The 12,409-nt window shown below is 42.6% G+C and overlaps 1 protein-coding gene across 1 annotated transcript in view; it reads right to left on the reverse strand.

The window, feature by feature from the left end:
* The window catches only part of GPD1L (glycerol-3-phosphate dehydrogenase 1 like), a 31,009-nt gene that overhangs the window by 10,395 nt on the left and 8,205 nt on the right, over window positions 1-12,409 (reverse strand). The window contains exons 4-5 of the mRNA XM_069958629.1: window positions 11,489-11,627; window positions 7,282-7,394 (exon numbers count right to left, since the gene is read on the reverse strand). Of these exons, the coding sequence (XP_069814730.1) occupies window positions 7,282-7,394; window positions 11,489-11,627 (252 nt within the window). The remainder of the gene's footprint in view (window positions 1-7,281; window positions 7,395-11,488; window positions 11,628-12,409) is intronic.

A 12,409-nucleotide genomic window follows, 5' to 3' on the forward strand; every position in this document is an offset into this window, starting at 1 on the left:
GCCGCGTGTTCCGTAGTGGGAACATAGCCTCATAGAATAATAATTTTGCTGTAGCATTGTGGATCACTACAGTTATATCTCTATGGACATTTCTATGCAATGCATCCTTTGGCCATAAAAGTGTATTACTAAGCACATATAGTGGACATTGTGGATACAAGACTTCGAATAAGTGCATAGTATTAAGCAGCTAAGTGTTTTCATAGACCAACAGCCATAGTTGCTTAGCAGAGATCATCTTGGATACCTGCTATAAACCATCGTGTTAAACCATTAGTCCTTCTAAATGTCTTAGCATCCCCCAGAACAAACATTAAAATGCATTCTTCTCCACTTCAATAAGTCGGGCAATTGCTTATGAAAGTAATTTTACAGCACTTACACACATATATGGACATTTCGAGTAAATACATAGACAGCAATTCCGAAGCTTCTTTCAGACACTGGATGGCACAGGAATGTCATACCAGAAAGAACAGTTAAGTGTATAATGCCTGAAGCAAATAAAAGTTTCTGGAACCTTACATTCTATTAAACTGTTCTGCAATAATAATAAAAACTGTTTAAAAAAAAAAAAGCAAGCAAAGTACGGACGTCTTATCTCCTGCTTCCCATGCTTCTACACATGCTGCATTTAAATGAAGCAAAAGCAATTCTGGTGTTCTGCACGGAGCTACGAGTCAGCGTATAAATGCCCTTTCAAGTAATGAGCGTCCATACCAAGAAAGGACACTGCAATGGAAAAACACAAATAGATAAATAGAACATCAGGGCACATTAGGTAATGGGCAATTTAATATTTTTATAGGTAATAAGAGCTGTAGATGTTTAAGGACTTAAATGGAAATGCAAGCTTTAAAAATAATGTACGTTTGCTATGTGCTGTACATTAAAGTGGTGAAAAATGTGAGCAGGGCACAGCAGGCGAGAGAATAGTCAGTATAATAGGGCCCCATTATTGCGTAGGAGCTGAGTAAGGGATGGGAAATACTAGAATCAGATAACAAGTGCGGATGAATGCTGTATTGGCATAAGAGGCTGGAACATGATCTACAATTCATTTTTACTTCTAAATACTTTCATTGGTCTATGTGGACCCAAATTAGAATAATTATTTTGTTCACAGATGAAAAAAAAAAAATTCTAAACAGAAGAAACTAGAGATGAGCAAACCTAGAGTCCATCCAAACCTGAACGTTCGGCATTTGATTAGCGGTGGCTGCTAAAATTGGATAAAGCTCTAAGGTTGTCTGGAAAACATGGATACAGCCAATGACTATATCCATGATTTCCACATAGCCTTAGGGCTGTTTCCAAGTTCAGCAGCCACCGCTAATCAAATGCCGTACGATCGGGTTCAGATGGACTCGAGCATGTTCGAGGTTCGCTCATCTCTAGAAGCAACATATTTTGAAGCTCCATACAGATAACATTTCCAGAGCAGGATAGGTAGTTTGCTAGATCAAAATGTGCTCAGTGGTTTTAGAAGAATACACCACTGGATCAAAGCCAGAGGAGTTGGAGAGATCTTCACAACCAATATTTGGTAAGGTTTCTTGGGAATCTCTGCCATTACCCCCAAACTGGAATATTTTTAATGGTAGCTGAACAAGCACTTTAACAAGTAGGATGCCAGTTAATTTCTGCACTGTTATTGTGCAAAAAAAAAATTCTACTGGGCTTGATAAAGCCACCAGAACACATGACTATACAGTATGCATCCATACATCCGCTACAGAAACATGGCCACTTTTCCCCCTACTGTTGTCTCCAGTTCAGGTGTGGTTTGCAATTAAGCTCCATTTACTTCAATGGAACTGAGTTTCAAAACCCCACCCAAACTGGAGACAACAGTAGGGGGAAAGTGGCCATGTTTTTGTAGCGCTGGATAACCCCTTTAAGGCCCTTTTACACAGGCCAACAGTGAGGAGCAAACGAGCGCTCGATCTCTGAACAGATACCTGTGTGGTCAGCCTCACCTGAATTGACCAGCACAGCAATCCTAGTCCCATGGCCCCCGTTCCCTGACTGTGCGCGCCTGCGGGGTTGGTGGCCACTGACTGGCACGGTGTGGACTTAGTGTAGGGACCCATATGTATCAGATACCTGCACGATGGTACATGGGGCAGTATGGCTTGATCAATTCATACACAAAATTCTGATGTGTTTTTTATTTAGCCTAGGGGCACTAGTATCAGCCATAGGTGTGAGGTGCAGCGCTCTTTTTCTTCCCTGAACCATATTTCAGTCAGTATTTGGTAAATAACTGCCATTATTTTAATACAAAAGCAGTTGTTTTAAAACAACAGCAAATATTTGCCATTAAATGGTGGCCATCCTCTCAATTTTAACATTGTGTGAACATGGCCTGTGTTTTCAATCAACTCCTGATTTAGGTTGCAATATGAGGACCACAATACTGACTGAAATATACTGTGTGTGAACCCAGCCTTACAGTGCAGAGAACATGCAAGTAACATGCATTCCAAATGCTTGTCAGCAACACAGAGCTGCAGTGCTTCAACAATATAAAATGTAATCCAGTTGAACAGGTCAGTTGCAAGGTTCAATGCTTAGATGGGACTATCAGAGACAAGGGAGTGATAGGGAAGAAGCATACAAACAATACTCCATTCTGATATTAACTTACCACAGTTTTAGTAACAATGAGATGACTGCTTATTCTGTCCTAGTCTACACAGCAAAGCTGAAAAGTGAGCCAAAGACGACAAGTGGTAAAAGCCTATTATAACTCCTCTAGAGGTCTAATATAAAAAATAAAATATCAGTCTATCTACACACACCACTTGAGATGAATGAATCTACAGTAGAACTGAAGCAAATCACTTAATGCCTACTGTAGATTTGCTCATTTCTACATACGAGCAAATGGGAGTCAATGGGAGTAACACAAATTGCTGTGATGGGAATACCCATTTTAAAATGTTGCTTTGGGGTACGTTCACATCTACCAGATCCGCAGCGAATTTGACGCTGCGAAGTAGCAGTGAAATCCGCTGCAGATCCAGTACTGTGAATTTGAATGGGTCCCATACACGCAGAAGATCTGCTGCGTGTATGGAACCCGGCCCCTTTAACCCCTGCGCCGCTGGCCAAAAGCCTGCCTGCCCGCAGCCCCCGCCTCCCGTACTGCCTGCCGCCCCGAGCATACGTTTCCAGCTCTGTGCCGCGGCTAGATTCAGGCTCCCGGCTGCCCTTGCTCCTCTTCAGCCAATCAGGGCTGCCGTGCACTGATTGGCTGAAGAGGAGTGAAGGGAGTCGGGAGCTTCACACAGCCGTGGCACCAAGCTGGTAATGTATGCTCGGGGCGGCAGGCAGACGGGGTCCATTCAAATGCACAGTACTGGATCCGCAGCGGTTTTTGGCTGCTAACTTGCAGCGACAAATCCGCTGTGGATTTGGTAGGTGTGAAAGTATCCTTAAAAGAGAATTTCAGGCAGACTGATTTTATTTTTTAATCAAAGTGGCAGGGAGGATGACAAAACATGCACCTACCTCCCTGGCTGAAGCACTGGTGCCTGCTTACCGATGCTCTGGTCCTCCGGCCACTTTCTGGTTAGAAAAAGGACCTAGGAAGTCACATTCCAGGCTAGCTCAGCCAGTCAGTGGCAGAGGCAGGGCCTCACTATGGCCACTGACGTGAACGTGGAACATGACTTCCCAGCTCCTCTCTCTCTAACCAGGAAGCATCCAGGGACTAGCGCATCGGTAAGCAGGCACCAGTGCTGAGTCAGGAGAGAGGTAGGTACACTTTTTTTTTTATACTCTCCGGCACTTGGTAAAAAAATTCACCAGGAATTCTCCTTTGAAGCAAACATTTAAAATGGGTGAGTACAGTAAAGCCTGCACTGTCCTTGTGCTCAGTCTAAAGAACATAAGCATGGAAGCCATGAAGTTATAGTGCCCAGTCTAAACTGTGTGTAAGGCCTTGGGGTGAGATCTCTTACTTATAGATCTTGCTCAGGCAGCTGTTACCGAAACATTGCATGGTTGGATAAAGGCTGGATTACTTTTGCTTCTTGGAGAATTTACTCGATTGACATGTAGACCTAAGGCCGGGCCTGGTAAGGCATGCACATATTTTAATAGACTGTGCTGTTACAAAATGTGAACTGTTACTTATAGAGCAGCCTCTCTCCCTGCCTGAGTATGCACTCCTACTCCAGTGTTGCCTTAGGGGCCATTCACACGTCCACATTATACGTTTCATGCACAGACTGTATACTGCAGACCGGACCTGGCCTGGGAACTTCCGGTATTATTCATTATGATGCTAGGAGCACAGAAACTCGACTCGTAGCAATTTATCTTTTTGTGTAAATATCTATTGTCGCTTGTCATTCACTAGACAAGTGCTTAAATCAATAATTCTTGATTCTTAACAGAAAAAGGAAACTTGTTCGATAAGAAATATTATAAGGTTTCTTATATTTGCATTAACTCTTGATTTTAACCTTGAATATTAAAGAACTGTGCAATACAGCAATGCATTTACATTTTACATTTACATTGATCGGCATGACTATCAAATAATGGACACTAGGGATATATACACACACACAAAAAAAAAAAAAAAAAAAACACAAACAAATTAGTTTGTTCAGTGGTTATGCTGACCTGCTTGACTTTTAAGGGGTTTATTTTAAGGGGTAGAAAGGCTTCATAAACTGTAGGCAACACAGGAGGAGAATGAAATTAAAGTAAAATAGTCCTTAATGCTTTTACTGGCAAGAGATTAAGGGCATACAGTATGTACATAATGATGTGGATGAATCAGCCTCTGCAGAATATCAGCACAAGCAGCGAGAGGAGTGGTGTGTGGCCTTGTAAGATTGATTTCTAGATAGAAATCGGAGGGATACAAAATCTCCTGATTGGAAATATGCTGGGACCCTTTTATAAATATGCAGTTTATAAAGATCATCAATTTCTCCGGACTAGGGGTCCATTTACCCAGAAAGATTATCTGACAGATTATCTGCCAAAGATATGAAGCCAAAGCCAGGAATGGATTTGAAAAGAGGAGAAATCTCAGGCTTTCCTATATGACCTGATCTCTGTTTATAGTCTGTTTCTGGCTTTGGCTTCAAATCTTTAGCAGATAATCTGTCAGATAATCTTTTTGAGTAAATGGACCCCAAGTTTTCAGTTTTACTATGCCATACAACACTGTATAGCAAAAGTTGTGGTATCACTATCATACAAAAGAACAAGCCTCTAAAACAACAGAATGAATGTCAGCTACATTTTAATTGTCTAGGTCTAAAGGCTTTGCTCCCCTTAACTTTTAATGCCTGAGAACACCAGACTTCCACCTTCAAGTGTAGTTTTACTTAACAAGTAGCGCGATAAACTGTTTAAATAGAATCTTTCTGCCCAAAGCACAGGCTTCTTAAAATCCCAATAAGCTCCCTTGCTACAAAACAGCTGGTTTTACTATTACAGAACTGCAGTGTTTTGAGATAAATGTTTAAAAACAAGCTGGCAACTGTGAGAAGATTCATGGACATAAATATATTTATGCCGTGTTATGGAGACACGTCAAACGTCACTGGTCGGGGGTTGGGGTGTTCAGACTCCAACAGATTAGAAGTTTAGACATGCCTCTATGACATGTTCGATTTAAGAGTAAAATGCTTGCTTTCTTCTTTCACTGATCAAGCCAGTCTAGAGTATGGAAACAATTATACCATCAGAATTATATTGCCCCCTGGTGTTCTTTTGAACCCCTTTCAGAACATCCACCTAACATATGATTCAATGCTGGTGGTCAAACAGGCCCAGTAAGACCTCCAAGATCCCCTTATGCACTGACACTGATTAATGTTACTGTGCAGGCTATCCAGTCAGCACACTTGCAGAATATACACTCACCGGCCACTTTATTAGGTACACCATGCTAGTAACGGGTTGGACCCCCTTTTGCCTTCAGAACTGCCTCAATTCTTCGTGGCATAGATGCAACAAGGTGCTGGAAGCATTCCTCAGAGATTTTGGTCCATATTGACATGATGGCATTACACAGTTGCCGCAGATTTGTCGGCTGCACATCCATGATGCGAATCTCCCGTTCCACCACATCCCAAAGATGCTCTATTGGATTGAGATCTGGTGACTGTGGAGGTCATTTGAGTGCAGTGAACTCATTGTCATTTTCAAGAAACCAGTCTGAGATGATTCTAGCTTTATGACATGGCGCATTATCCTGCTGAAAGTAGCCATCAGATGTTGGGTACATTGTGGTCATAAAGGGATAGACATGGTCAGCAACAATACTCAGGTAGGCTGTGGCGTTGCAACGATGCTCAATTGGTACCAAGGGGCCCAAAGAGTGCCAAGAAAATATTCCCCACACCATGACACCACCACCACCAGCCTGAACCGTTAAACAAGGCAGGATGGATCCATGCTTTCATGTTGTTGACGCCAAATTCTGACCCTACCATCCGAATGTCGCAGCAGAAATCGAGACTCATCAGACCAGGCAACGTTTTTCCAATCTTCTACTGTCCAATTTCGATGAGCTTGTGCAAACTGTAGCCTCAGTTTCCTGTTCTTAGCTGAAAGGAGTGGCACACGGTGTGGTCTTCTGCTGCTGTAGCCCATCTGCCTCAAAGTTCAACGTACTGTGCATTCAGAGATGCTCTTCTGCCTACCTTGGTTGTAACGGTTGGCTATTTGAGTCACTGTTGCCTTTCTATCAGCTCGAACCAGTCTGCCCATTTTCCTCTGACCTCTGGCATCAACAAGGCATTTCCGCCCACAGAACTGCCGCTCACTGGATGTTTTTTCTTTTTCGGACCATTCTCTGTAAACCCTAGAGATGGTTGTGCGTGAAAATCCCAGTAGATCAGCAGTTTCTGAAATACTCAGACCAGCCCTTCTGGCACCAACAACCATGCCACGTTCAAAGGCACTCAAATCACCTTTCTTCCCCATACTGATGCTCGGTTTGAACTGCAGGAGATTGTCTTGACCATGTCTACATGCCTAAATGCACTGAGTTGCCGCCATGTGATTGGCTGATTAGAAATTAAGTGGTAACGTGCAGTTGGACAGGTGTACCTAATAAAGTGGCTGGTGAGTGTATAGCATATGCTAAAGATATGCCAACTCCAACTATGGTAGTAAAACATCTAAAAGGTGTTCCCTTTGTATACTGTCTCTCAATCCAACCACCACATATTGAGGTACAGGTATTATACTAATCCCATCTAGCAGGAGACTACAGACATCGCTCTTGGTTTCTGTAGACGTTACCTTTAAGGCTCCACACAGTTCCACAGTATCAGCATCGTCCACTACAGTAATACGAAAATTTGGGGTCTGTAAAAGTTCTTTGAACAAAAGACCATGTTCCATAACTTTACTTCCTGAACATAAGAGAAAAAAAAAAAATTAAAATAGAACAAAATATTTTTCAGTATATTACCGTATTGTGTTGGGATGTACATGACTGGACTAACTCCTAGTCCTATGCCGGCTGAGCTGCTGCCATACCAAACTGAACCAACATTTAAGTTACAAATCGAGGTTGCTAATAAAAAATAAAAAAAAACACACACACTGGTTACACATGGCAAGTTTGCAAGGGATCACCTGATGGACAAATACATCAGGTGAATGCTGGGAATGCTGGGAATTTGAGAAAATTATCATAGAGCTCTCACTGCTAATGGGAGTATGTGACTTCTGAAATAATTCATTGCAACATTCTAAGTTAAGATCAATGATTTTACATGGTGTCCAGTTTGGTGATTGCTCTTGAACATGAGCTAACAGTTTCCCATACAAAAAGTATAATAAGATGAGGCCTTTTATTAAGTATATTGTATAGGGTAGTCATCCGCCATGCAGGATGTAGTGGAGAACCTTGATGACAGCCACCAAGTAATAGTAATCTTCAGAATATACATGTTTTCCAGTCTATGAATGCTTGTGTCAGCCGTATGATGCTTACACCTCCCTGCACTAGTCACATGTCAGGCACTAAAGAATTACCCTCCTTCAAATGTGGAAAGAGTTGTGAAAATTGGGAGGAATTTATACATATTAACACATTACCAAACCTAAAAATAAGGAATGCATTTAAATCAAACTAAAGGGGTTAATCAACAATACTGATAGCCAGCACCCCGACTACACTGAAAACAGAGGCTGTTGTCTCCGACCTCTGTCTAGCAGCAGCGCTGAGGTACTGTAGACACTGGTCCTATTTACGTCAATAGGCGAAGGATGTAGTACCCTAGTGCTGCTTTTGGCTTCATTCCAGTATTGTGCAGGCACCAAACAGCTGGGGGTGTTGGATGTTGATGTCCCACTGATCATCTATTAATAGATCAATATTTTATTTTTGGAAAACCCCTTTAACTGTAAACTGTCATAATATTGAAAGTGTGCTCCAGTCAGAAGAAAAAAGTAGAACTCATCATTGACACCCCCCGCCCCCCCCCCCCCGCCGGCCTGCCCGCCCGCAGCCCCGAGCATACATAACCTGCTCAGTGCCGCGGCTGTGTGTGACTCTCCCAGCTCCACTCGCTCCTCATCAGCCAATCAAGCAGCGCTAATGAGGGGCGAGGGGAGCATCACACACAGCCGCAGCACCAAGCAGGTAATGTATACTCGGGGCAGAGGCCAAAGCGGATCCGCTGCGTGTATGGGACCCATTCAGCTTCACAGTACAGGATCCACAGCAGTTTTAGCTGCAAACTTGCAGCGAGAAATCCGCTGCGGATCTGGTACCTGTGAAGCTACTCTTAAAGGGTCTTCAACTTTGATATATAAATGGGCGAAGGCCATATTTTCTGGATGGCAAACGTCTTATGATTTTTGCCTCTACGTGAACACCACTATGATTTATACACATATTAATCAGCCTCTTTTGGTTACTTTTCCCTGACCCATAAGCCACTCTTATCAGACAATCCACAGAACAGTCACTTAACACATATCAGTGAGGAAGGACACAATTACAATGCTCACTGAACATGCAGCAGACAGAGATAAGAGCCCATGCTTTTAGATACATCACCTACCCAGAAAAGGTCTTAATGACCATCATAATATACATATTAATAAACCTAAGTAGATTTTATGGGTGTCACATTATTACCTGATCTCCAAAGCATGAAATTGGATAGCTCGAACATTATGTCTCGGATTTGTCGCCTTTCGAGACATTAGGATGAGATATAATGAAATTATGCATGTCCAAGAGAAGACCCCGTGTCCGATGGTGTAGAGTATATTCTCTTGATTAGATATAAATAGCTTTTTATTCTGTCTGCTGGATGATATAGTTTAATGCGTTACATAATTTGGATATTTCTTTTCTTATTACCATTTTTTTTTTTAAATACACAAACTGTGCAGAATGGTTCTCTGCATAACAGTTCCTGAATAAAATAACACTGAGGAGATGTGGTTGAAGGGAAACTTAGTAAGTATTGTGTCTATGTGGCTGTAAGACTATCAATACATGGTGGCAATCATTAAAAGGAGTATTCTACTCAACCAACTTTTAATATGTTGCTGCTCCACGGTGAGAAACAATCCATTCCATACATATTATCTAATCAGTCTCCTTCCCCCAGCCCTCTTCTGAAAACACAAAAATCTGTTTGTGAGCCTCTCTCTCTGATATAAAGCAAGTCCCTGACGGGCTTTAGCTGCATTATTGTAACTTTTTTGTAATGCTGGGAGGGTTAATCTGAGGTCAAGTTGCTAAAGCACTCACTCTGATTAAAAGGACAACTCCGGCGGGACCCCCCAAAAAAAATAAAAAACACAGACACACACAGACACCATACTCACCATCCCTCCGGTGACGATCGCCACTCCATTCGCCCGCCGTCCGCCTCACCGTCACCTGCGTCCGCTGTCCAGCGATGTCTCCTTCTTCCGGGTCCATGAGAGAGAAAAGGCTGCCAGCGCGCTTGCGCATCGGCAGCCTTTTCATTGGCTGGAGCGCATCACATGGCTTCCAGCAAGCTCAGCCAATCAGGGCTGAGCAAGCTGGAAGCCATGTGATGCGCTCCAGCCAATGAAAAGGCTGCTGGTGCGCATGTGCACCAGCAGCCTTTTCTCTCCCATTCACTCTCAATTTAGACGCCGAAGAGGAAGAAGACCCGGACCGCCCCCCAGCTCTGACGTCACTCGACACCAGAGAAGAGGACCGTGACGACCGTAATAGGTAATGTATATATTCTTTAACTTCCGGGGTGGTGGGTCGGGGGTCGGAAAGTGGGGGAAGGGGGCCAGACCGGGTATTTAACCACATTACAAAGTTATATAACTTTGTAATGTGTGTTAAATAAGCCAAAAAAATTTTTCGCCGGAGTTGTCCTTTAACCCTACCAGCATGACAAAGAAGCTACAATGTTGCAGATACAGCCTGCCAGGGATTTGTTTACATCAGCTGTCTAAAAAGGGAGGAGGGGGAGACAGAGAGATCACACACAGATTTGTATTTTCAGCAGAAAGCAGCAGCTGAGAACTGGGGGGTAAGGAGACTGAATAGATAACAACAAGTATGGAATGAGTTGCTAGTCTCACTATGGGCGGCAACTTATTAAAAGTTATGTTTGAGTTCTTGTAAAAAGTATGAGAACTTACCATCGTATGCGCTGCAAAGCAGAGATTCTTAGCATGTGGCTTTGGGAACTCTGGGAAACTTTAAATAGAGTTTTTCTGTCGAATGTTTGTTTTTATGTTAAAAAGGGAAAAAAAAATGGATGCTAAGCACCGTTGTATGCCATATAGCAGAATCCATTTCCCATCAAAACAGACCTGTTTTTTTCATGTACACAAAGATGTGGAAAAATGGAAAAAACAGTATTTTGTGCACATTTTTTCCATGACTATATTCACACAGCATAAGAAAGTAACAGATAAAAACAGGATAAAAAAAAATGACAGGAATAAGCAAATTTACAGTAGTGGGAGAAGTGTCCCAAGACTGGATCCAGATTTTCCAGGCTCCCGGAGTGGCACGGCGTTCAAGGGCAGGCGGCTGACAAGACGGACTGCCAGGCCTAGCGAAGCACCTTACGACTACTGTAAATTCGCTCATCCCTAGTAACAGTGGATAAGAAGTGTGACAGCTGCCGGCAATGAGACATCTGCACAAATGTTATCAAACCTATGGATATATGGTGCGGAGCAGTGACAGGAAAGGTAGTGGGGCAGATATTTTTCTGGTCAGTCAGACCATTAACAACAACAAACACAACAACAACAAACAATACCAACACCAAAAACCACACAAGTCAGCCCTGAACTAAGGAAGCATACAGGGAAGTATTTATTGTATTCACTTTATGGATCTTTTAAGCAATCCCTAAAACAAGTTTTACCAGAGAGTCTATTTTATACAACATTAACCCTGCAAATTACAGATCTTACATGTCATGCAACCTGTGTTTTCATATCTTGCCCTTTATATATTAGCCTACTATAGACACATTACCTATTGTTGTCTCACAGAATTTTTCTGCTGCCACTTCATTGGCAATGTTTGCTCCCATCAACACACTGATATCAATGCCCATCTTCTCACGAATAATGTCAGAAATCAACTTGAGACCCTCAGGGCCTTCATCTATACCCTGAAGACAAGCAAAGTAATAGTCATTTCATGTAGTTACAATAGGAGACACAGATGCTGTAAAGATTAATGCTGAGTGGACCTGTCAAACTGTTGGGGTTTGGCAGACTCCCTGCAGCTGCAGAGGTTGTCCTAGGGAGTCCTGAAAAACATCAGTAAAGCCATAGGCTGCATCCATATCTTCCTGACAGATGACATGACATCAGGTTTGGAGAAAATTGGCAAACCAAACAGTTTGATACGACAAGTTAAAATAGCTATGAATGTTTGTGTGTTTGTGTTGGGGGTGGCGACAGCGACACTCTAATCATCTTTTAACCTGATAACAGTGTTGTCCCATGACTCTCCTACTAAACAGCGTGGCATTGCGCATGGACGACTGCCGCACCATTCATTCTCTATGGGAGCTGATTGAGCAATGTACTAGGCTATCTGTGAGAGGTCCCATAGAGAATGAAACAGCGGTGCACATGCAGGGCCGCCATCTCCGTTTGAGTATACAATCACTAGAAGAGGTTTTCCAGGCAATGGCCTTTATTTTTTGGAGTACCCCCTATAAATCACTTTCAAAATAGTGCAACTCATACTTAACCCCTTTATGTCCACAATACAGCTATATACACGTTCCTGCTGCAGGAATGTATACAAACGCTTATGGCCATTATGGGGATTTGATGCGGCATTTAAGTCAGTCAGTGCCAGGATAAGCACCAGTTACTGATTAATCGGGATCTCCACAGATAGGAATTGTCCGATCTTTTAAACTATAACATTGTTCTGGCA

Source organism: Dendropsophus ebraccatus, chromosome 2 (genome assembly GCF_027789765.1).
Source record: "Dendropsophus ebraccatus isolate aDenEbr1 chromosome 2, aDenEbr1.pat, whole genome shotgun sequence".
Lineage (NCBI taxonomy): Eukaryota > Metazoa > Chordata > Amphibia > Anura > Hylidae > Dendropsophus > Dendropsophus ebraccatus.